We start from the raw sequence: 25,879 nt of genomic DNA, 5'->3' as shown, positions 1-25,879 counted from the left end.
AAATGTGCGATTAATTGTGATTAATCGCGAGTTAACTATGACATTAATGCGATTAATCGCGATTAAATATTTTAATCGTTTGACAGCACTAATACATATAAATATATTTACAAACACATCTCTGACGTTGAAAAAACCAAACCGTTTGAAAATCGGTTGAAAATTGAGCAAGTTAAGGTTATTTTAAAAGTACATGTAGCATCCACCGAATGTTATGGGTGAGCGAGTTGACTGTAGCAAAATGGCCGCCATGTGCCGACGTTCGACTCCGTTGGCCGGCAACGCGGACGAGACTATATGGTTCTCTAAACATTCTCTGATAACAGCAGAACATTCCTTGACCAGCCTTGAGCCTACGACTACAATGTTGCAGGACCACCGTCTCAAGTAGAAACTTGAAATATCACACTGACCTCTAGCGGCAAACTATCTTTATTGAACACAAACTATATGGAATGTAACACATTTTTTCCAACCTAAAATCTGTGTTTTATCTTAAGTGTTCTGTTTGGTTAGTGTTAATGATTTAATGTCCTCTATAGAGGATAGTTATCCTCACTAGTAGCAAGTAGGCTAAATACTTCGTGTCTCTTGGGGTGCCCTTCGTGTGTTGAATTACCCATTTTGCTCAGCGTTTTGGCGTGATGTTTGACGCAAAACGAAATTTCCCTTTCTAGTGCTTGCTGTGCTTAGTGTGCTGTGTGAAATGCTGACCGCCATTGTCGCGCAGGTGTAGAAACGGTTAGATTTAGAACTACATCGCTGGCAACATTCTGGCTGTGTTTATGGGATTACATGGTTAGGGTTATTTATATAATATCACTAGTAAAGGAAGATTTCAATAATTTCGGATAAAGTGTCGTAGTTTTATATCAACAGTAGTGTGGTTGGTGCTAATCCAACGCCGCCCTGGTTTGCAGAGCTTGTGCAGCGGCGTCTCTGCCGGTCAAATTCTTCTAGGATAAAGACGACTTGACCAAATTGGCTAGCCAACAGAGACCACTCTTTTGCTGGCTAGGTGGTTAGCTAACACCATCATTATCTGTAATTTTCCAGTCAAAGTCAGTTTCACCTCGTCGACAAAGGATAGTTGTTTTCAACGCGTCAAGTCCTTGGTGGCGGACCTGGCAACACACTACAATTTAAAGAGGTGCGTTACATTTGACATAAGAGCCGAACAGCTAGTCTAGCTATCTAGCCAGACGATCGGGCTAAATAGCTAGCTAAGAGTCTTGGCTCAGCAAGCTAGAGCTAGCTAACTAGCTAACAACAATCCCAAGTGGACCTCTTTGCTAGATGTATTAAGCATATGTAAGTGCACATTCATTTTTACGGCTTCAAATTGTGTTTCCCTGGTGGCTAATTACATGTTGTAAAGCATTTGAATCAAAGTTATACAATGTTATACAATTAAAATGCAATTTCTTAGCTGACACGCCAAGCCATGTAATTCTACGACGCACTATTTGAAATATTGTATTAAACTGTGACAATGTTATAACCTAATGCAGGGGGTAGTAGTTAGCAAGCGTAGTTTAACTACTGACAATGGTACTTTCTTACGCTTCAGATTTGTACCTTAACCTACACATTTTTATTTTGCAGCAGGCAGTCAAGCCTGAAAGTAAGCTATGTTAGAGGGAGAAGGAAAGCAGGCTGCGGACTCCGTACAGGAGGGGATACCGGAGTCAGGGGCTGCTGCCTCTACCACGCAGAGTGTGTCATCAGTTTCCCCCCCAGCATCCACGTTGACACAACCTCCCCCAACTGCGGCGACTGAAGATGAGGAAGAGGAAAGTGAAGATGAGTCAGAGATTCTGGAGGAAAGCCCATGTGGACGCTGGCAGAAACGCAGAGAGGAGGTACACTCGACCTATTACACACCTTTGGATACATTAATGAGCTTATCTACAAGATTTGCATTTGACATGCAAAAGAAGGACATTACAGCATTTGCTCTATTTGTTTTAGGTGAATCAGCGCAATGTCCCAGGCATTGACAATGCGTACTTGGCCATGGACACTGAAGAGGGCGTGGAGGTGGTGTGGAATGAGGTTATGTTTTCAGAGAGAAAGAACTTCAAACTGCAGGAGGTGTGTCCACATAGATTATTGCATAAGAACAAAAATATTCTCTGTAATGTTGCTATATTTAAAAACTTCCCTTCAACCCTCTTCACTGTGATGTTAATACACATTAGATGACATAAGGCTACACTATTTTTACATTAAATACACTAGTGCACAGTGCCTGTGATAAAATTGGTGGCACACAGATTCCTGGAATTATAGATTTCCTTTGTGGGTTAGGGTTTTATGAATAGATACAATTATTAATCTCAGACCCCTAGACCTCCACATCCCCCTATTCTAAATGTCCCTTGATTTATTTTTGTCCCATTATTTTTCAGATTCAAATGTCCCATTATTTTTCAGACTGGACGTGCTGCGATGATAGCTCAGTTCACAATGACAAAACACACAGATCACTTTGGTCTTGTCAATGGAACCATTTGGCAACTTTTAAAAAGTAAACTTTCCATTCAGAATATTATTGGCATCCATTTCGTGCTCGCCATCAGTGCCGCTGCTAGCCATTTTGGTGCCCTACGCATAATTCCTTTATGATGCCCCCCCCCCAACCACCACCAAAGCTGCCCTGTCAATGCATCCACATTCTGTGTTTGATAGTTACGGAGTTAATGCGAGCGCGCAATGTGCGCAAGAGAAATTTTGGGGCCTTTTTTTGAGTGCATAATAGTTTTTGGAGCATAAACAAAATATTTAAAATAAACAGCCGTTTTTCAATTGGTAAAACCTTATCTAGTGAAGGTGATGTATTTTTGTCTCTTAATTTTTCAGCCCCACCCTTACGTTTCTTAGCATGGTTTTCCAAATTGATTATAAACATTTAAAACTGAAAGCATGCAGCCAAGGAGCTCTACACCTTTCTTACTCATTTAAAAACTATTTGATCAATCGAATATAAAAACATCAAAGAATGTGCAGTAAAGTAACATCTAGCTGGCGTCAGTTATTTCAAATGCATAATGTTTAACAGTAAAATCAAAATTTAGTTTGCACCTAACATATTTGAGTGTGCTAAAATTAGCAATAACGTCAGCTAGTTCGAGGTGTATGCATAGGCTAACTATAAGTTAGCAGCATATTTCCCGTATTTAACAATAATTAAACATGGACTTACCTGAAAGTGATGCACAAGCATCATCTCACAGTTTATTTCTTTTTCTGCCCCTGACTCCTGTTGTCTTTTTGAGGCCATTTTAAGTTTACTTAGCCTACTGTCAAAGTTTGTCAGGCCACTGAGATAGGAAAGGGCACCCACGGCGAGCTTGGAAAGTTGAGTGTGTACTTGTTTTTTTGTGGGGTGGGGGGGGGGGTGGGGGGGGGCACCATTGTAATTTTGATGTTTCGTTCACTTTTATAGCAGTTTTCAAAAATAATAAATAGGACATTGAAAGAGTGGTGAAAACCCCCAGAAAATATTCAAAAGGCACAACAAGAAAGCCACAAAAAGGTATTAAAAAGACCAAAACGTAAAACAAAGTTTAACAAATACATCCTCATGTGTTCTCCCTTCCCTAGCAACACAGAAAAATGTAACTCAGTGTAACTCAGTTTAGTGTCATTCATTCAGTCAATTACTATCTCTTCTCATATTCCAGTTTTTCTGTCTCCAGCCTTGTTTTTTTTAAATTAAAAGCCTCTTATAATCGAGCTCCAGGGTTCTTTTATACAGGGCCCCTCACATTGTCTGCTCCAACCTGAAACAAAAGAACATTGTCCCTTTCCAAGGCACACTTGGTCAAAGTTGAAGGTGTCCATTTGAATATTACAAGGTTCATTGCTTATACCTTGTGTCTTTGTCTTGGCCTTGAAGTGGAGGCCCTAGGCTCAGGGGGAGGAAGACGTTCCTCTTCCTGCTGAGTTTAACACCATAGCAATTTAATCAATTGAGTCATATTTGAAATGAGCACTTTAAGGACTTGTGTCTTATGTTGAGACCACCACCAAGTCATTACAGAGACTTCAATCACAGCCACACGTTCACACACTCTCACCATCTGTGTTGCAAGTGGTAAATAAAACTCAAAAGTGTACCCCCAAAATGAGCAGGCAAACACATTTTCCTGATCATCTAGGACCTCCACTTGAGAAAGTAAATGGTATATTGGATCAATATTCAGCAACCACATATGGCATACATACTGGCGTATGACTATGACTATTAGTTTCACTGTTACCTCTGTATGGCACAGTGGGACGACAGTCACTGCAGAGAACAGTAATACATTTCACTCCTACAATATTCATAAATAATTGTTGAATGAAAATGGTCACATAGATTACTTGAAACATACATATGCCTGGGCTTCCAACCTGCTGCCACCAGGGTCTGAAGAAATGCCCCCTTCCACTCCTTCCATCATGGGGTGACCCTGATAGATATCCTAAAAAAGGGACTAGTTCAGGCAATTCAGCCTTGTACTTGTTGGCCTTCAAATATGTACAAGTATTGGCTTACCGTTTTGAATTATGGTTTTATTTTTTATTTGCTCCCACAATTGTTTGCCACTGCAGGGTTGCCACTGCAGGGTTGCAACTAAAATAATACAGCAACAAAAGTTAAACTTTGTGGAAAGTACATGTGTAATTATGATCACATCTTCAATAAGTCATGTAGGTCTAGCTTATGCATTGACAGCGTCTGCTATTTTCTGCCAGATTGGCAGCAGCGACTTTGTTGAATTTTGCCTATATTATATGTTTGTATTCCTGATATGATTGTATTACAATATTTCACGCAGGAGGAGCAGACAAAGTTTGTAAGATTGTCTGCTCCTCTTGCGTGAAATATGCGGCTCTTGTTTCGTCCATGTTTGCGATTGGACATACGGTTCAAACACCGCCCCTTTGTGAACGCGCACGTCTCTAGATTGGAAAGATCTGGTTTGAGTTAGAGAATTAATAACCGCCGTCGTAGTACCGCATATCGTGACTTGCGATTGTTAGGCTTCGCGTTGCCGGGTAACTGAAAGTTATCCAGAGCATGTTGATCTTGATTTGTAGTACAGGCCCTTGGACTCGATCTTCTACAGTGTACATGTTTATAATATTTTGCCATTTTGCAGAGGAACCCGCATTGCTGCTTGCAGCTATATTATTATTTTATTTTTTTACCTACAATGGCCCTAAAATGCCGTCGTAATTTTTGACATCAGTAAAATGCATGGAAATACCATGCTCTTTAAGAAAACAATGAATTTCACAGTTGGATGGAATCTTCTTGCTGTGGATGTTGAAACCATGTTTTGGCCCGTGGTTCTTGGTTACCCTTCTCTGAGAGATAGTTTCTAAGCTATCAGTGTGGCTGGCTCAGACAGGCTAGTCGTCCAGCTGTTCTACAACATCAAGTACCTATTAACTACAATATAGTACATTTAGTCATTAAGCAGACGCTCTTATCTTGTATAGTAGTGGGTAACAAACTATTGCACATTCCGCCTGTTCAGCTTCAGAAGAAACCCACAAAGATATCCAATCAAATGAAAGGACTTAGATATAATGATCTTAATTAAATTAAATAGTTAAACATCCAGTAATACTATACTTTTCTGTAGACTGGAGAGCAAAGTTGTCTTTAAGACAGGGGCGTCGCTAGACTCCCCGCTAGACTAAATCTGGTGTGCCCCTGTAATTGTTTTTGTTTGACCTATTTACTTAATTAGTCAGTGCATTCATTTAGATTGATAATCCCAGAAAAAAAAACAGTATCCTAATCAACGCTTGTAAAATCAACGCAGTTTAACCGAAAACAAGAATTGATGCGTGCCTGCAGAATTCCATGTCCGTTTGCTCTTCTGTGCTTGCTATAATAGCCACTGCAGCGCGCACACTTAAGTCCAGGTGTCAGACTCGGCACGTAAGTCAGAATTGAAGTAGGCTAAGAAAACATCACAAAACTTAAGACACGTTTTCTCAATAATAGGCCACTCAAACATTATTAACAACATGAGACCAATGTATTATATTAGCCTACATTTAGCTAAAAAAACTGTTGAGCTCAAGTTATTGCGAAAAATATTGGTGCACGCTCGCATTCACTTTATGTCCATACCAAATCTGATATCAAACTTGCGTCCCTGAACTGTATGTATAATGAGTAGGGGCCTGTGCCCCAGTAGAGTTTTATGTCTAGCAACGCTCCTGCTTTAAGATTCAAGTGTTGATCTTAAGTCCCAATTACATGGATAAGGGACTACTTCCTGATCAATGAAGTAGTATCTTTCCTAAAAACATAAATTATCCTTCTGTTTAACACTTTTAGGAAAAGGTCAAAGCCGTTTTTGACAACTTGATTCAGTTGGAGCACCTGAACATTGTGAAGTTTCATAAGTACTGGGCTGATGTGAAGGAAAATAGAGCCAGGGTAAGGGAAATTCTTCACTCTACTAACATAAATTCTAGAAATGAAAATACAGAGAAAGGTTTTGTGATAATAATTTTAGTATGGTGTATTGCAGGTCATTTTCATCACGGAATACATGTCCTCAGGAAGTCTAAAACAGTTTCTGAAAAAGACCAAGAAAAATCACAAGACTATGAATGAGAAGGTATGGTAACACTCATTTTGTTTTTCACAGAGGATGCAAGGGAAATTGACACAAAAGAATGGAGGACCAACAAATTCATTAATGACCCCCCCCCCCCCCCCCCGGATCTGAGCTGCAACAACCCAGCCATGTCCCATTCCTAGGGTCTTGAGAAAAAAACTGTTGTAACTCATTTTATTAAGCCCTCTGTTCATTCTAAGCTTGCGCCATGTTTTCAAATGTAATTACCTGCCGATTAACCGGCCGTTAGAGCAGCAACACATTGAGAGCTCAAACATACCCACTTTTCAATTGTATTTTAGACTTTGGTGTGGATTTTTTAAATCTGTTCTGTTCTCAGGCATGGAAGCGATGGTGCACCCAGATTCTGTCTGCTCTCAGGTCAGTTACACACATTACACTGCTCAGTACACAAGATTACTCTCTTTCCGATATTGTCATTCTTTTTGACTGATCACACTTGCTTCTTCTTGTCCCCTCCAGTTACCTGCACTCTTGTGACCCTCCTATCATCCATGGCAACCTGACCTGTGACACAATTTTCATCCAGCACAATGGCCTTATCAAGATTGGCTCAGGTAATTGGACCCCAGTTGTCATTTGAACTGAGGGGAAAATGTAAACCCCCATAAGTGTTAAGCTGTGTTTCCTTTAGTTTTTCTTTTTTTGCATTGGGGGCAGGCCTGTCCAAACAACAAACCCCCTCCCTCCCCTCAGCCGAAACAAAGTTCACTGTATTTCGGAGCAGGTTAATGTAATAGTCTACTGTCTAATAGCTAATGTGATATTGCACATATTTTTGTCCTATTTCCCCTAAAGCAATAAGGTTAAAGACACCCCTTCCACTCAAGTATGTTCTAAATAGCATAAATGCTGCCAATTAATAATTGACATAACAACTTATTTTAAATGGTGCTGATAGCCTTTTCTACAGCCCTATTTCTGATACCGTGGCAGCAGAAATGTAGAAAATCAACATAGATTAAACCCTGGTTAAGGGAAAAAAGACAGTATTGGTGTTAGCCAGTCCCCCCCCTATAGCCATAACCTCTGAGACCCTCAATATCTCATACACAGCTGCCCCGCAGGCCCACACACGCACAAATACACACACCCTAGTCTGTACTGTTGGGGGTCCCCCTGGCTCACCCAATAAAAACGCAACCACGTAGGCTGGCCCCAGCGACCCAAGTTCCATTCCAGCCAAGGCCCTTTGCTGCACTCTTTCCCTCTCCCACCTTCCCTCCCTCATGCTCTCTCTAGCATTAATATAGCAACAAAGCTAAAGTCTGAGTCTTAAAGTCTTAAATTCGGAACTTTAGATTTAAGGCCTTAAAACGTCTTAAAAACGTCCATATTTTCATCCGAGGTCTTAAATGTCATTTAGTCAGGTCTTAAAAAGGTTTTACCCTCGTTAAACGCAGGTTAAAGTTATTACAAGGTAGCAAAAAAGTATAGAGTTGTAGCCTACAAAGCGAGTCTTTGCTACAAACAAAACCAGCAGAATGCTGCCCTCAGAACGTTGGTTTGGTGTGTTGTATTTCTTTCTGGAGGATAGCCTATTGGTGTTGGTACGTACGCGGTGATAAAACTACAAATCCCGTGATAACTGCAATACCTGCATGCGAAATACGTCAGCGCTTCCTCAGAGTTTGTTAAAATTCGGCTACGTGTGGAAAATTACTTTCAACGAGACATGAGTTGTGTTCAACATGGACGGACTTCATGCAGCGCCGCAGCCGGCTGCAGACGACGCCAGCACTGCATGAAGTCGAACGCACCTTTGGCTTGATCACAGCGATTTCCGCTGTTGGTTACAAGCAGTACCCAGCTCCAGGTACGAGGCTCGCTGCAAACTTTGCCCCAAAAATATTCAATTCGGTTACTAATGTGATTGCTTTATCTGTAAAATAAATGTATGATTTTTTTAATGAATTCCATTCATAGAAATTACATGTTTTTTTCAGAATGTCTTTTGATTTTAATATTTTTTGGGTAATGCGTTGTGTAGGTCTTAAATTGCAATCTTTATGGTCTTAAAATGTCTTAAAAAGGTCTTAAATTTTACTTACTGAAACCTGCAAGAACCCTGTGAAAACGAAATAAGGCCAACTTTAGTGGCCACGCCGAGTATCCAGGCCCCACATTCCCTAACTGTACTGTGAACTGTTGGTTTCTACAGTGGCCCCCGACACCATCAACAACCATGTGAAGACTTGCCGGGAGGAGCAGAAGAGCCTCCACTTCTTTGCTCCAGAGTACGGAGGTATGAGTCCCCCACTCTACTGAGGTGGCTATGGACACTGAGACGTGGCATTAACGTGTGTTTGTGTTCTCCCCAGCGGTGGCTGATGTCACCACAGCCGTGGACATCTACTCCTTTGGGATGTGTGCCTTAGAGGTGAATGGAGAGTTCCCTGACAGGAGGATCATAGACTCCCTTCCCCCTAGTTAAGAGTTTAACTAATGTCAATCCAGTGTCAAATTAAGCTGTGTCTGTTGTGTTGGAGTGTGTTGTCTTGCTGTGAAGGCCCCATTTTCATGTCTGCGTTGTGTGTCGTCAGATGGCCGTGCTGGAGATCCAGAGTAATGGCGAGTCTTCCTACGTGTCTCAAGAAGCCATCACCAGTGCCATTCAGTCTTTGGAGGACCCTCTACAGAGGGTGTGTGGAGCACAAGTGTTTTGCCATTTTTGCCGACACACACATTCACATACACACACAATCCGGTTCATTGTGTGCGTGTCCTGCAGGAGTTCATTCAGAAGTGTCTGGAGGCAGCCCCCCTCCAGCGGCCCACACCCAGAGAGCTGCTGTTCCACCAAGCCCTGTTTGAGGTGCCCCTACTCAAGCTGCTGGCCGCTCACTGCATTGTTAGCCACCAGCGTGAGGAACCACACACACACTCTCTCACTCTTTCTCTCACTTTCATTCTCACTGTCCCAGCCCACACAAACACACATTATTAAAGACGATGTGTATCTTGCAGACATGATTCCAGAGAACGCTTTAGAGGAGATGACCAAGAACATGGACCCCAACCTTGTGATTGTAGAGTGCAAGGATGGAGTTCAGCTGAAGTGAGTGTTCGATGTCCGGCTGTTAGTTTTTGAAACAGGCAGATTTCTTCCAACTAATTATTGGAGGACATAATGATTTCACTGTGGGGGTGGAGGGTGAGGGCAGCTGCTTTGTAATGCGTGTTGTGCATCCATTGCTGATAGGACACTGATTGTTATGCATGTCAATATTTTCCTCTGCCATAGGCTCTCCCAGTTTCCTGCTCTTGAGCTGGACAAGTTTCTGGAGGATGTGAGGTATGGGTGATTGTTTTTAGAGTGCATCAGTGTAGGTTACCAGTGTAGCTGTGCATACAGCAAAGCATGTGTACTGTAAATAGAGACTTCCGTGAGCACATTCTCCTCCCTGCTGTCAGGAATGGGATATACCCCCTGACAGCCTTTGGGGTGCCCTGTCCCCAGCAGCCCCAGCAGGAGGCAGTCACCTCCCCCATCTTGCCCCCTTCCGTGAAGACGCCCACCCCGGAGCCTGCAGAGCTGGAGACCAGGAAGGTAGGACCTGCAGCCAGCAGTGACGGAGAGGGGAAGTTGGATGGGGGGTTTCAAGAAATGATGAATAAATCAAAATTATTATATAGAATGCACACTTAATTGATAATATTACGGCTGGAATACTGAAGTACTTATGTTGACCTCCTTCCTCTGCAGGTAATGCAGATGCAGTGCAATATAGAACCTGTTGACGAGGGGGCCAAACATCACGTAAGACTGTCTCACAAATCTGAATGTTTTTTCTTAAAGGGAGTTTGTAGCTTTTTTGTGTCCAACCTTAATTCCTCTCATCTCTTTAGCTGACATTGTTGCTGAAACTTGAGGACAAGTTAAACAGGCATTTGAGTTGTGATTTGTTACCAAGTAAGTAATCCCCACAATATGTCTCCTGGTAGGGGTTTAGGGCTGGTGGTGTAGCTCACGTCTCTGCCTCTGTCCCTACAGACGAGAACGTGCAGGAGCTGACCGTGGAGCTGGTGCAGCTGGGGTTCATCAGTGAGGTAAGGGGAGGAACATCACACCACGGCCACAAGCACAACGCACGTGTTCTTGATGTTCTCTCTCTGTTTCCACACCCAGGGGGATCAGCCGCAACTGGCTTCAGTTCTGGAAGAGGCTTTCACCAAGTTCTATAGCCGTAACGGTTCCCTGAACCCAGTCACAGTCTCCTCCTAGCAGAGGATGCCCCCCCCCCCCTCTCTAGCAAGACTCTGTTGCTCCCCTCAAAGGATTTGGGGAAAGCTTGATCTTCTCCCAGACCATATTCCTGACTCAGCCACTAGGTGGCTGTCCTGTTTGTACTTACTACTGCCTTTGTTTCCAGTGTAGCCATCTGCTCCTGTTTTAGAAGAGGAAACAAACCCAGTTGTAACTTTAGAGGCAGGCCATATATCAGTCAGTATTAAGAATGTTTTTAATCTGTTGAATAGTTTGTCTGTATGTGAGCAAAGTCCATGTCCTTGCGTATGCAAGTGTGTTGATGGTGTTGTGAGGCGTCTGATTTTGATGAATGAAGTTCACTTCACAAGGTGTTGGATATGCTACTGTCACATTTCTTATTCTACTATGTTATTTCTGTACATCTGAGCTAACTAATCACCACATCCATACCCGAACCACCATAGCTACTGAACAGGGGCAAATCTATGATGAGTCAGAACACTAGAACAATGGATGGTATTTATCAGTACAGTATGGTCTATCATGAGTGTACACTTTCAGCATGATGGCTGTTATTCTAGTGAGTGTGTTTTGCAGTGTAAATGAGAGTTCCGTTATCACAGTCCCTTCTTATATTTGCTCTTACAGGAATAGGAATACAGCAAAAAATGTCAGTGCCATAAATGGAGTATACTCTTGGCATATTGGCCTGAATTTCAAGAAATTAATTGGCCTTCCACTTTGTGGTACATTATTTTACTATAGTCTACATAATCCAAAGATTAACCACACACCTAGTTGTTCTTTCTGTGTTCTTGTGCCAACATCGGTGATTTAAAATTGTTTTTTTTTTTAACTTCAAATAAGTGATCAAATGTATGGGTTGGAATGCTTGTATTATTGGCATTACTTTTCATCACAGATACTCATATGGGCCATCCACTCTGACGACACACTTTCCCCTAAATCGAGGCACAACTCGATGATAGTTTGCACTACTATAAAGTTTCAATTATGTACCTTTCAAATGCTGTACCTTTTGTTTCTACATTTTTGGATGGGTGTGTGTATCTAAGATGTTCCAGTTAGGTTCAAACTTGTATTGAGAGTCAGTGGGTTATATGCTGTTGATCCATTGTACCTTCTGTCAATTTATAGTCACTCGTACATGCATATGTCAGGTTATGTATCGCTGGGCTCTACTGCGTGTCTCGTTTACTGTTAGTAATGCTGGACCTTTGCTGCATCTGCTCCTGCAGCATCTCTCCCCTATATATATATTTTTTTTTTAACTACACCTGAAATAAACAAATAAAACACCTACATTTGTTTGTTTAGCAGATGCTTTTATCCAAAGCGACTTCCAAGAGAGAGTTTTACAAAAAAGTGCATAGGTCAATGATCATAAACAACGAGACGCAAAAACATTGCGAGTAGCTAAAAAATGAAGCAAACATTGTGAAAAGCAAATAAGTGCCAATGGGAAGAACCAGAAGAGCATGTAGTTAAACATTACAAATTAAACAACATGAACCTCGAAAGTGCTAGAGTGTACCTGGAGGAAAGCAAACAACAATAATAATTCACAACCAGCAGATTTACACAAGTCAGATTTACGTAGTCAAGCTAATTGCGCGTGCACCCTATTTTTTAACAGCCCGATAGGTAAAACATGGATCATACGATCCACCACGGCAATGCAATGCACACGGCCACATGACTTCTTCCAGAAAGAACATCCCCTTTATTAAATCGTGTACAATGACAGCTCCCTCATCCACCGCTTCAATGAAAGTAAAATGACACGCCATGATTGACGTCGTGAAAGTAGACCTTTGTTGATACAAAAAAATACCCTCTAAACAAATCTAAATTGACTTTTTTGACATTGTTTAAAATAAATAGCCTAGCCTACTATTAATGAAAACATCCAGTAGCACTATAGTGCTAACTTTTTAACATGGGTTTTGTGTCGGGGAAATGGGGGGCGGATTTAGGTTAGTTTTGCAATAGTAGTAGGCTACTGTTAACAATTATATTGCTATGATAAATATACTCGGCCTATGCCTGATGCCTAAACATTTGAAATCACAAACTAACATCCATACATTTAACGGCTATGGTGCATAGCCTATCAAAGCATTGTTCATCATTGTTTAATGCAGTAGGCTAAATGTTGTAGCCTATGTAGGCTATTTACGTTGATTTTCTATCAATGTTGAACTGATGAGAATAAGAAAATTAGAATATACGTGGTAAATCATCGTTTTTCCGTTGGGTCAGTGTTACAGGAATGTCTGGTTAAGCACCAAGTCACGCCAAAGGCCGGATATGCTACTCTGTACTATACGATTACGGACACATGGGAAGGGCCTACACAGTAAAAACAAGAGTGCTAATTCAACACCTACAAAGTTAAATTTAACTCTGTTTCAGATAATATTTGGTCCCACTCGAAAATAGTGTTAAATTTACTCTTTGGTCAGTGTTAATTTTTCAGAGTTAATTCTACTCAAAATGGTGTTAGAATTTACACTGAAATGTGTACACATATTTAACACTGTGGTTTAATCACACTCCTCTGAGTAATATATTGACACTTTTCAGAGTGGATATATCACAAGGAAAGTGTTAAAATTAACACTGAAATGTACAAAATATTGATTTGTATGATTTTCTTGTATATATACATAGTGTTATTTTAAAACGCAATGGCATGACAGTGTTATTGAATTACTGTAATGTAATGAAGATAAGAAGCAAACAGGTAACCATACCAGTATTTATTGTAACTGTAGGCTATTTTGACATCAATTACATCAGAAATCACATGCTCACCAGAGAAAGCAATATGGAACCACATATAGAGCTGTGTCGTTCGTTCCATATGACATTTGTATGTCAAAGGGCCTATGATAAAGTAAGTTATCAACATAGAAGTAAAGAAAACCATGTTTTGACCTGGTCACTTCATATGCATGAAAATGTTCCTGAAAAGCTACAGTAGCTAAAGGCAGAGTGAGCAATAACAATCTTTCATGCAATAGAACAACAGATTCAATTTCAAAGGTAGAGGTATTTCAGATTCAATTTTTCCACAGATAACAAGATGTGGGCGATAAACATACCCGTGATATTTAGCCCAATGCACTTTAAGAACCTGAGTGCTGCTGGGCACCTGCATTGCCATAGCAATTTCACAACCTCCTTTTACCATGTTTAAAGACACCATTTTCCCTGGACCTATGTCTAAGCAATTAAAAGTTGTTAAAGACTGCCAATGGTGTGCCATATAATTCTGATGTTTTTTTGCCAATGTTTTAGTAACATTTTTAAACGATTTAATTTGTTTTTTGAAAAAATTATGCTTGCCTTCATACCGCATACACCAACTATGAAGAACAGGTCCAATTTTTTGTATGCAGCGGGGATAATGGATAAGAAAATGGTGCTTTGGTAAAAGTTTCTTCTGAGGAAACAACAGTTTGAACAGTTTATGGTGTTCCACAATCAAATGTTTTAAGTAAACGCATAAACCTTTAGATAACATGGGAGAGAATATAATGTCTACTATTTGAAGTAGCAAAAGAAGTAGTTCACAGTGTTGGTCAGTAGAAGTTACCAAGTCTCCAAAGATAAGGGCAACATTCTTCAGAAGGCACCATGACTGAACTGCATTCAGTCCCAGATCATTGGATCCTTCACATAAATTCACAGCCACTGGTTTATTGTTTCTCTCCATGAATCCATAATCAAAACTTTGTATTCTTAAATGCAATTCTCCTAATGTTAAATGCTTTTCCTTCAAATACAAAAATAACAACTTCAATTCGTACTGGGCCACCCCTTCTAACACATCATGCATCACATCAACTGAAAAGTTCTCTGTTGTGTGAAAATACTTTAAGGAGTTCAATAAACATGGTCTTTTCACACCAAAAACATAAAGAAGAGATGGATTCCTGGTCATTTCTTGACAGTGAGCAGTATAGTTTTCTTTGGTACGCAACACTATCTTGGAACAATCTTCAGAGAATTCTGTCTGAAAGTCATCTTTTTCTGCTAAACAAAACCTACAACAGTACCTTGCGTTAAAAGATTCCACCAGACCAAACAAACCATGTAAACCCAGATTATCGCAAGTAACCTGTACTACACTGCCACGTACACGACCACTGTATAAAGGAATCTCAATCCCATCACTCTCCAAAACTTTAATATCTCGAACAATAGGAGCAAGAATTTCACTAAAACTATACCGTTTCAGATCTTGAACATGAAACAAGGCACACAGGTGGATATTAGCCAAACAAGAATTCCATTTTGGAGAGAAGTTCCTTAAAGTAAAATATATACCACCCAATTTATGAATACCTCGCTTCGAGCCCAGAGGGTTTGCAACCTCAAAATCATCATAAAACATCTGGATCTGCACAGTGTGCCTTTCTGTTGAGAACAGTGGGTGGTTCTTAACAAATGAACCATCACAAATATCTCCAAGTCTTGAGTTGCCAGTTCCTGAGCTTTGCAACATTCCTGCAACATGTTGACTTTTAAAAATTGACTGCAATGTAGATAAAATTGGAACATACATGAATTTATCCTGAACTACTTTCTGATCATATGTTCCAGTCTGTTTGTTTCGTCTTGTGTCGAATCTGGAGCCAATAACACATTCGACAGGTTCTACCGTTTCCCACTTGTCTGACAAATATTTTGATCGCTTGTATTCTGAATTTAGAACTGTAAAAGGATTCTCGTCTCTCGTCTCGTCATCTTCCGCTTGTCCGGGGATCGGGTCGCGGGGGCAACGACCTAAGCAGGGAGGCCCAGGCTTCCCTCTCCCCGGCCACTTCCACCACCTCTTCCTGGGGGACCCCGAGGCGTTCCCAGGCCAGCCGAGTGACATAGTCCCTCCAGCGTGTCCTGGGTCTTCCCCGGGGCCTCTTCCCAGTGGGACGTGCCCGGAACACCTCACCAGGGAGGCGTCCAGGAGGCATCCTAATCAGATGCCCGAGCCACCTCAGCTGGCTCCTCTCGACGCGGAGGAGCAGCGGTTCTACTCTGAGCCCCTCCCGGATGACCGAGCTTCTCACCCTATCTCTAAGGGAGAGCCCGGACACCCTGCGGAGAAAGCTCATTTCGGCCGCTTGTATTCGCGATCTCGTTCTTTCGGTCACTACCCATAGTTCGTGACCATAGGTGAGGGTAGGAACGTAGATCGACTGGTAAATAGAGAGCTTCGCCTTTCGACTCAGCTCCTTCTTCACCACGACGGACCGATGCAGAGCCCGCATCACTGCGGACGCCGCACCGATCCGCCTGTCGACCTCGCGCTCCATTCTTCCCTCACTCGTGAACAAGACCCCGAGATACTTGAACTCCTCCACTTGGTTCAGGATCTCCTCCCCGACCCGGAGATGGCACTCCACCCTTTTCCGGTCGATAACCATGGCCTCAGATTTGGAGGTGCTGATTCGCATCCCAGCCGCTTCACATTCGGTTGCGAACCGCTCCAGTGAGAGCTGAAGGTCACGGCCCGATGAAGCCAACAGGACCACATCATCTGCAAAAAGCAGCGACCCGATCCTGAGGTCACCAAACCGGACCCCCTCAACACCCTGGCTGCGCCTAGAAATCCTGTCCATATAGGTAATGAACAGAATCGGTGACATAGGGCAGCCCTGGCGGAGTCCAACCCTCACCGGAAACAAGTTCGACTTACTACCGGCAATGCGGACCAAACTCTGGCACCGGTCGTACAGGGACCGGACAGCCCCGATCAGGGAATCCGGTACCCCGTACTCTCGGAGCACCCCCCACATGAGCCCCCGAGGGACACGGTCGAACGCCTTTTCCAAATCCACAAAACATGTGTAGACTGGTTGGGCGAACTCCCATGTACCCTCCAGGACTCCGCGGAGGGTATAGAGCTGGTCCACTGTTCCACGGCCAGGACGAAAACCACATTGCTCCTCCTGAATCCGAGGTTCGACAATCCGGCGGACCCTCCTCTCCAGGACCCCTGAATAGACCTTCCCAGGGAGGCTGAGGAGTGTGATCCCCCTAAAGTTGGAGCACACCCTCCGGTCCCCCTTTTCAAAGAGGGGAACCACCACCCCGGTCTGCCAGTCCAGAGGCACTGTCCCCGATGTCCACGCAATGTTGCAGAGTCGTGTCAACCAAGACAGCCCTACAACATCCAGAGCCTTAAGGAACTCCGGGCGGACCTCGTCCACCCCAGGGGCCCTGCCACCGCGGAGCTTTTCAACCACCTCGGCGACCTCGGCCCCAGAGATAGAAGGGCCCCCCCCGATGTCCCCAGACTCTGCCTCCACGTCGGAAAGCGTGTTGGTGGAATTAAGGAGGTCTTCAAAGTATTCCTTCCACCGATCCAGGACGTCCCCCGTCGAAGTCAGCAGCGCACCGTCCCTACCGTATACAGTGTTGACAGAGCACTGCTTCCCCCTCCTGAGTCGCCGGATGGTGGTCCAGAACCTTTTTGAAGCCGTTCGGAAGTCATTCTCCATGGCCTCGCCGAACTCCTCCCATGCCCGGGTTTTTGCCTCCGCGACCGCCAGAGCCGCATTCCGCTTGGCCTGCCGGTACACATCAGCTGCCTCAGGAGTCCTACCAGCCAATAAAGCCCGATAGGCCTCCTTCTTCAGCTTGACGGCATCCCTCACCTCCGGAGTCCACCACCGGGTCCGAGGGTTACCGCCGCGACATGCACCGACCGCCTTGCGGCCGCAGCTCCGGTCAGCCGCTTCAACAATGGAGGCCCGGAACATGGCCCATTCGGACTCAATGTCCCCGGCCCCCCCCGAGACATGATCGAAGCTCTCCCGGAGGTGGGAGTTGAAGCTCCTTCTGACAGAGGGTTCCGCCAGCCGTTCCCAGCAGACCCTCACATTACGTTTGGGCCTGCCAGGCCTGACCGGCGTCCTCCCCCACCATCGGAGCCAACTCACCACCAGGTGGTGATCAGTTGACAGCTCCGCCCCTCTCCTCACCCGAGTGTCCAAGACATGCGGCCTCAAGTCCGACGACACGACTACGAAGTCGATCATCGAACTGAGACCTCGGGTGTCCTGGTGCCAGGTGCACATATGGACACCCTTATGCTTGAACATGGTGTTCGTTATGGACAAGCCGTGTTTAGCACAGAAGTCCAACAACAGAACACCACTCGGGTTCAGATCGGGGGGGCCGCTCCTCCCAATCACGCCCCTCCAGGTCTCACTGTCATTGCCCACATGAGCATTGAAGTCCCCCAGGAGGACGAGGGAATCCCCGGGAGGAGCGCTTTCCAGCACCCCCTCCAGAGACTCCAAAAAGGGTGGGTACTCTGAGCTGCCGTTTGGTGCATAAGCACAAACGACAGTGAGGACCCGTCCCCCCACCCGAAGGCGGAGGGAGGCTACCCTCTCATCCACCGGGGTGAACCCCAATGTACAGGCACCGAACCGAGGGGAAACAAGTATTCCCACCCCAGCTCGACGCCTCTCACCAAGGGCAACTCCAGAGTGGAAGAGAGTCCAGCCCCTCTCAAGGAGACTGGTTCCGGAGCCCGTGCTGTGCGTCGAGGCGAGGCCGACTATATCTAGCCGGAAACTCTCTACCTCGCGCACCAGCTCAGGCTCCTTTCCCGCCAGCGAGGTGACGTTCCACGTCCCTAAAGCTAGCTTCTGCAGCCGAGGATCGGACCGCCAAGGCCCCCGCCTTCGGCCGCCGCCCGTCTCACACTGCACCCGACCCCCATGACCCCTCCTGCGGATGGTGAGCCCACTGGAAGAGGGTCCCACGTTGTCTCTTCGGGCTGTGCCCGACCGGGCCCCATGGGAAAAGGCCCGGCCACCAGGCGCTCGCCATCGAGCCCCACCCCCGGGCCTGGCTCCAGGGGGGGGCCCCGGTGACCCGCTTCCGGGCAGGGGCAACTGGGAACCATTGTTGTGTTTCTTCAGGGTTGGTTTTTTTTTTAACTACTTTCTGATCATATGTTCCAGTCTGTTTGTTTCGTCTTGTGTCGAATCTGGAGCCAATAACACATTCGACAGGTTCTACCGTTTCCCACTTGTCTGACAAATATTTTGATCGCTTGTATTCTGAATTTAGAACTGTAAAAGGATTCTCTAATTCCTCAAAACATGCCTCAAACTTTTTGCACATTTCATTTTGTCTTTCATCAGAAAATACATGCTTAATGACAGTTTCTTTAGCATGCTGATGGATATCTTGGACAATTTCTTCCATAGAAATCACAACAGAATTGACAACACTTTGACTTACACCTGCTACCTTTAGATCAGCAATTACAGATGCACAACTATTTACAATGCCTGGCGAAAATACCTCTGACACAGACTCTACATTTTCAGTCGACACTTCAATATTAGTGGCATTACAAGTGTCAATGGTACTTTGGTGTTGTGAAGAATCTTCTGCAGAATCAAATGAATTGCATACATGACACTTGTTAAGATGCTTTCTTAAACCAGAAAAGCTACCAAAAGAACGTGAACATCCCACTTGACCACATTTCAGATTGAGTGTCCTCCCTGTACATAGTCCATGGATTACCTTAAGGTGCTGGATGAGACTGTTTGGACCTCTATGGCATATTTTGCAAAGAAAACACCTCATGGTTTTATCTTAGTAGTCTTGCTCTTAACTCAGCAACTCTGGGGTTCTCCTTTGTGTTCCCCATGTCAATGTTGTAGATGGTTGTTTGCAAAAAAGTTGTTCAGGCAAGGACTGTATGACGTACCAAAGACGAAATGGGCCTTAAATAGTTTGTCAAAGGCTCCCACTGAACCTGTCGCTTTGCATGGTAGCGCATGCTTGTCAACCACAATGAAGTAGGAGTGGATGCAGCTCCTTGTAGATCCAAGGGCAAGAAGGTAGGGCTGACTGCTTTGGGTGATGCCATCTAGATGCTGCTGCACACTGGTTCCAACCTAGAGGAGATATTAAATAGAAGTATTTAGTAACTATACATCAGATCTCATAGTGATTATGAGGTTGAGATGATTTTCACACAATATTTCAATGTACCTTTTGAAATCTTATGAGCTTATCTGCTGCTTGAGATGCAGACATCTTTCCTGGCCTCTTTCGCCCTTGTGCAGCTGGTGGTAGCAAATGTAGCAGCAGCAGGATGGCAGATATGTCACAGTCCCAGCCTATTGATCAGTAAACCAGTGTTAAGTTCACATAATACCACAATTATATTCAATTGAGGATTACCACCATTACAAAAAAAATGTGTGCATAGATTAACACAGTAATGTCAAGATCAAACAGTAATCATACCATTCTCAGTCTCCACAGCTGACTCAGCATTGCGCATCAAATCCAAGAGTTCTGTGGTAATTTTGTGAACACTGATAACAAAAATTACGTTTTCTGGTCATTGAATGAAGCATGTATACTGTATATCAATTAGGATTGCACCATTAAACACATTCTGATAGCAGAGTATATCCTTCCAAAGACAATAAAAGGTCAACAATTACTTCAGGTAAAAAATACAAAATAAATTGCTCATTCAAATGTTTTTGACTATCTTTTGAAGATGTAAATGTAATTGTAAAAACAGTGTTGATTTAATTAGTTTAAAAGTCATGGTTAATCAAACTTTGTAATAGGAATGAATAGTTCTTGAAATAATGTACACACCTTCTTGCAAGAAAGCATCAAATGTCAGCTCTGACAGCTTGACGTACTTTTGTTCTACACCAAACTGAACTCGCAGCAACATTTTGCATCTGTTAAAAAACTTCCAAAGTAATCATTAACCAGTAATGCACTGCACAGTAGAGACATCACAGTAGACAGACTTAAGCTGGACTATAGGCTACATTAAATGAATGTGAAGGTAAAATTATCTGGAGCCACAAATTCTAAATATGTCAACATTGAAGGTCAATAAGCTAACTCTATGATAAAGTCATATGTAATGTTGGGAAAGCTAGCCAACTTGGTTGCCAAGTTAAGAATAGCTCAAGTTGCTCATTTTGGCCGCATGTCATCATGACTCTTTAGCTTCACAGCAACGTGAAAATTAGCTTCTCAGCAATGTGAAGAAGCTAGTTAGTCAACACATTCTAACTTCAACTTCTAGCATTGAAGGTTGCCAACTAGCTCACTACTCGCGCAATCCGCCATCCGAGGCTGTGTGCAGAGTCCTTTGCAGACATATGCAGGCAAAAACATAAAAGCTATTTAACTTACCTATTATTTACTGAGGTAGCGTTACTTTATTTGCAATACTAGTTGACACGCTGCCTGCAGCTATTATTGCTAGCTAATACAGTACAGCTACTGTACAGTACCTCACAGATCTCTGAAGAATAATTAAGTTAGCTACAACAGTACTAGAGCTAGGTTTAACGTTTTAGCATTTGCATTTGCCTGACTGCGGACAATTGTGACAACTAATTTGTGTCCCGTCAAATTTATGATAACGTTACCTAATTTAGCTTAAGTTAGCTCAGAACGTTTGCTCAGTTATAGGCTAAGACTCGAGCAGAGCTACAGTAGTACTAGCACTAACTAGCTAGCTAACTAGGCTAACTTTCAACTGCCGTCACATTGGAGCTCGACGTTAACGCTAGTCTCGTTGGATAAGACTAACATGTGTTAATACTTCAGTTAGCATAAATACTATTAAAAACGTACGGTACTTTGCAAAATGTACTATTCATTTACGACACTATAACATTACTTACCGACAAAGTATGCGCTCCTCAGTCACAGCCGTTTTCAAAATTACGAAGTAGCAACTGTCCACGCGGTTAAACCTCAGCAGTGGCGCGAAATTAACACTCTCAAGAGTAGATTTTTTTCACTTCAGGTCTGCAGAATTTAACACTGCCTTTTAACGACACCATTAGAGCGCCGTTACTCTCCACATTGTTGAAAATACTCTCTATGGGTTTTAATAAGTTAACTCTGGAATATTAACACCCCATTTTTTACTGTGTACACATAGTTGGAACGCCCTGAAACGCCCTCTCCGTCGTATGCGAGGCCGACGGAGACCTTTCCCGTGCACCGTTTAAATTCCTGTCGATCCGTCGTGCCGTGCTGTACGCGACGGATACCCTTTGGCCGTGATTGGTCCGCTACGACATCATTTCCAAAGGACATCATTTCCGACTTCGACAGAAAGGCGTTTTCTCTAAGGTGGTCTTTTTGAAAGACGTCTGTGATGAGAACTTCTTGGAGAGAAATTGTATTGTGAGCTAGTTTATGCTCTACTCTAGCGAATTCAGAAACGTGAGTTTGTTGTCTGTGCACTGACTGCCACAGTTTAGTGACCTAGAGTAGTACATTGTAGTTTTGACTGTAGCCTACATACAATTTGTATGGATCTTTTTGTTTCCAATTATATCAGTCTTTTTGTTTATTATTTTTCACATTGGATTATACACTTGGTGGAGAAATGAATTCACAAAACCAGAGCCTTGTCTATATCGCAGGGGTGTCAAACCCATTTTCACCGAGGGCCACATCAGCATGGTTGCCGTCAAAGGGCCAGTTGTAACTACGATGTAACGTCAGTAACGATGTAAAAACATGGTGTTTTTGTTGTAGCTTTTGTGAACATAGGGCATATTATGCTGCAATTTAAGTCCGCCTTTTAATTCTTGGACAATCTGCTGTTTTTCTTGGAGGATACATTTGCAAATTTTTCTCAGTGTTTGGTGACAAAATGCAAGCGCGCATAGCGCAAGAGCGAAACTTGTTTTGCCCTTCATCTGAACGCAGAATAGCTTTTTGAGCTTAATGTAAAATAAACATTGCCGTTTTCCAATAGGAAATGTCCACTGCAGCGACGCGAATCGCTTGCCATCGCTTGCCTTCCCACAGTTCACCACGCTCGGGGGCGTTTCAAACAGATTAATGTAGAATGTAGTTCTCTAAAGTCACTGTTGTAGTTGTCATGGCCAAGTGAGCAGACTTGGGTTTACGTAGTTGCAACATCGATCAAAATACAACTTGTTTACAAAATATACAACTGTTTAATACTGTAGACATACACGTTGACATGTGTAAAAAAACGTTTTACTATATTCCTCAATCTCTGCTAATCTGCCGATACGATAGGGAGTTCCAGCCCGGCTAGCTAACTAGTTAGGACAGAACGAAGTTACGTAATGTGAGTAAACTGAATTTGAAAGTACAAGCACCCACAACTTCGGCAAACCTTGCGCCATGCATCGTTTTTTTGTATTAACATCTCTGTACGAATACAGATATGTATCGCGATGGCAAGCGATTCGCGTCGCTGCAGTGGACACGCACTGTAAAGGTGCCAGTATGGTACTCCGACTCCGTTACGGATGGGCGGGCCGCCGGATAGGACGTCAATCATGGCGTGTCATTAGCATTTCTGTTGCCCTTATGGTTCTCCGAAGGCTGGGGGTGCTGAAAACAATTCACCGCCAGAACAGTAGGTGGAGAAGCGTTTTTTTGTCGAAAACACGTTGCTTTGTTGCGTCTTTGTAAATTAGAAATCGTCGTTGTTTATCTCCCACCTCTCATCACACGTGTGACACTCTTACCAGCTGTCACTAGTCAGACGATGAGTGCAGCAGGTGCAGTCACATAATATTATATTAAAGACAAACTCAAGGCCCGCCACATCATTTTATGTGGCCCGCGGAAGATTAATGGGCTATTGAAATAAGTCTACGCTGCTTTACAGCGTGCATTGACCATAAACGACATCTCTCACCATGCATTTCAATTGTGTTACGGCAAAGTGACGACATCCCGCCTCTAGAAAGCAGTGTATGCACATCAGTGTTAAACGCAAAGTTTAACTGGGTGAAGGCGAGCATGGTTTGAATGACAGCTCTCCAATGCAGCCGGTTCTGCAAACGTACCCCATGTGTATTTTCAGCCAAGGTCCTCGGGCATTCAACCCAAGTTGGTATTGCTCTCGAACTTGGTTAGAGTACTCAGCCAAGCTAGGATGTTTCTGCTTCCCTTATCGACAATTTGGAGCCAGCAATGATGAAGACATCACCTTCATTAGACAAGGTTTTACCTATTGGAAAACGGCAATGTTTATTTTACATTAAGCTCAAAAAGCTATTCTGCGTTCAGATGAAGGGCAAAACAAGTTTCGCTCTTGCGCTATGCGCGCTTGCATTTTGTCACCAAACACTGAGAAAAATTTGCAAATGTATCCTCCAAGAAAAACAGCAGATTGTCCAAGAATTAAAAGGCGGACTTAAATTGCAGCATAATATGCCCTATGTTCACAAAAGCTACAACAAAAACACCATGTTTTTACATCGTTACTGACGTTACATCGTAGTTACAACTGGCCCTTTGACGGCAACCATGCTGATGTGGCCCTCATTGAAAATGGGTTTGACACCCCTGCGATATAGACAAGGCTCTGGTTTTGTGAATTCATTTCTCCACCAAGTGTATAATCCAATGTGAAAAATGATAAACAAAAAGACTGATATAATTGGAAACAAAAAGATCCATACAAACTGTATGTACAGTCAAAACTACAATGTACTACTCTAGGTCACTAAACTGTGGCAGTCAGTGCACAGACAACAAACTCACGTTTCTGAATTCGCTAGAGTAGAGCATAAACTAGCTCACAATAAAATTTCTTTCCAAGAAGTTCTCATCACAGACGTCTTTCAAAAAGACTACCTTAGAGAAAACGCCTTTCTGTTGAAGTCGGAAATGATGTCCTTTGGAAATGATGTCGTAGCGGACCAATCACGGCCAAGGGGTATCCGTCGCGTACAGCACGGCACGACGGATCGACAGGAATTTAAACGGTGCACGGGAAAGGTCTCCGTCGGCCCCGCAGATGACGGAGAGGGCGTTTCAGGGCGTTCCAACTATGCGTAGGCCCTTCCCATGTGTCCGTAATCGTATAGTACGGAGTAGCATATAACGGCCTTAACGGTGCGTTCACACTGCAGCGACGCGAATCGCTTGCCATCGCTCGCCTTCCCACAGTTCACCACGCTCGGGGGCGTTTCAAACAGATTCATCTAGAACAGTAGCAGAGAATGTCTAATATAGAGAGAACTGCCACTCTCGGGAAACTTCCGGGTTCTGAACTGGTTGAAATTCCATGTGAGGGCGCTAACGAGCGAGTGCAGAATGAATGGAGGTCTATGGAGCGGTACCCCTCAAAATCCACTTTTCTCAGGATATAATTTTTTGTCCAGTAATTTGAATTCTGAATTCGAAAGGGGAGGCCAAAAAAAATACACACTGCCGGGTTTTAGATTTTTTGAATGTTGCCTTTCTGTTCTAAAAAGCTTTTGAAAATGTCATTGACGTCATACACATCGTACGACCAGAGCTACTGCTTGACGGCAAGCTCTGGTCACTTACTTTTTTCTCTCAGGGCATCAACAACGCAGCTGACAGGTTAGGCTCTCCCTGTCAATACACATGCTAGAAAGAGTTTTGGCTTGCTAATGTTGTTGCTAATGTTGCTTACGCTCTGACATTCTGATTCTGCTTCGGATGCCATCAAGCGGGAGCTCTGGTCGTATCAGTCCTTCACTAACCAATCAGCATTCATTAGCAGAATGCTAGCGTGTTATGGGCAACAACGACTCACCATGTAAGAAATCAAAAGGACATGAGTACTCGTTCATTCAACTTTCGACCTATAATCCATGTTGAACATGCACAAATTACAATCAAATCGGAGATTTTTCAACAACAATCAGGCGAAAGAGACAAATTTAGCCGTTTAGCTCCATAGACTCCCATTCAACATGCACTCGCTCGCGATCACCCCCAGTGGAACTCTGGTGGAACTGCAGCCAAATTCGGTACAATGGGGCTTAATAGGGAGTGGCAAGGCTCTCCTTAAACAGGCTCTGACAGTATGTAGTTCTCTAAAGTCACTGTTGTAGTTGTAATGGCCAAGTGTGCAGACTTGGGTTTACGTACTCGTAACATCGATCAAAATACAACTTGTATACAAAATACAAAACTGTTTAATAGACAT

At 43.4% G+C, this 25,879-nt stretch overlaps 1 protein-coding gene and 1 long non-coding RNA gene across 6 annotated transcripts; one reads left to right on the top strand and one right to left on the bottom strand.

Moving 5' to 3' along the window:
• The first annotated feature begins 269 nt into the window (after window positions 1–269).
• On the top strand, window positions 270–12,191 carry nrbp1 (nuclear receptor binding protein 1). 5 transcript variants are annotated; one of them, XM_084700380.1, is made up of 19 exons: window positions 275–798; window positions 1,057–1,150; window positions 1,606–1,862; window positions 1,972–2,094; window positions 6,350–6,451; window positions 6,546–6,635; window positions 6,976–7,016; window positions 7,119–7,213; window positions 8,818–8,901; window positions 8,978–9,036; window positions 9,200–9,298; window positions 9,388–9,520; window positions 9,624–9,714; window positions 9,901–9,951; window positions 10,071–10,206; window positions 10,363–10,416; window positions 10,506–10,569; window positions 10,651–10,706; window positions 10,786–12,191. In XM_084700380.1, exons 3-19 carry the CDS (start codon window positions 1,632–1,634, stop codon window positions 10,879–10,881), a joined length of 1,605 nt encoding a protein of 534 aa, XP_084556506.1. In that variant the 5' UTR covers window positions 275–798; window positions 1,057–1,150; window positions 1,606–1,631; the 3' UTR covers window positions 10,882–12,191. The 5 variants fall into 5 exon arrangements, with proteins under 5 accessions (XP_084556510.1, XP_084556507.1, XP_084556506.1 ...); XM_084700381.1 differs by having other exon boundaries at window positions 274–1,150; window positions 1,609–1,862; XM_084700382.1 differs by lacking the exons at window positions 275–798; window positions 1,057–1,150 and adding an exon at window positions 1,163–1,311.
• Window positions 12,192–19,605: 7,414 nt separating this feature from the next.
• LOC146286372 (uncharacterized) lies at window positions 19,606–22,030 on the bottom strand. The gene is made up of 5 exons (XR_014758487.1): window positions 21,597–22,030; window positions 20,545–20,644; window positions 20,179–20,249; window positions 19,921–20,048; window positions 19,606–19,823 (listed from the first exon to the last, which is right to left on the bottom strand). It is a non-coding gene; the product is annotated as an uncharacterized LOC146286372 (long non-coding RNA).
• Window positions 22,031–25,879: the final 3,849 nt, after the last annotated feature.

Source organism: Hypomesus nipponensis, chromosome 6 (genome assembly GCF_054491055.1).
Source record: "Hypomesus nipponensis isolate SF chromosome 6, ASM5449105v1, whole genome shotgun sequence".
NCBI classification, from domain to species: domain Eukaryota; kingdom Metazoa; phylum Chordata; class Actinopteri; order Osmeriformes; family Osmeridae; genus Hypomesus; species Hypomesus nipponensis.
Note: the sequence above shows the minus strand (reverse complement) of the source record. Positions and strands in the feature narration are given on the sequence as shown.

Bases quoted from the DNA above. Each gene is read 5' to 3' on its own strand.
- nrbp1 (XM_084700381.1), top strand. From the start codon at position 1,632: ATGTTAGAGGGAGAAGGAAAGCAGGCTGCGGACTCCGTACAGGAGGGG. The intron at 1,863-1,971 runs GTACACTCGACC...TATTTGTTTTAG, and splicing joins GGCAGAAACGCAGAGAGGAG to GTGAATCAGCGCAATGTCCC. The intron at 9,037-9,199 runs GTGAATGGAGAG...GTGTGTCGTCAG, and splicing joins TTGGGATGTGTGCCTTAGAG to ATGGCCGTGCTGGAGATCCA.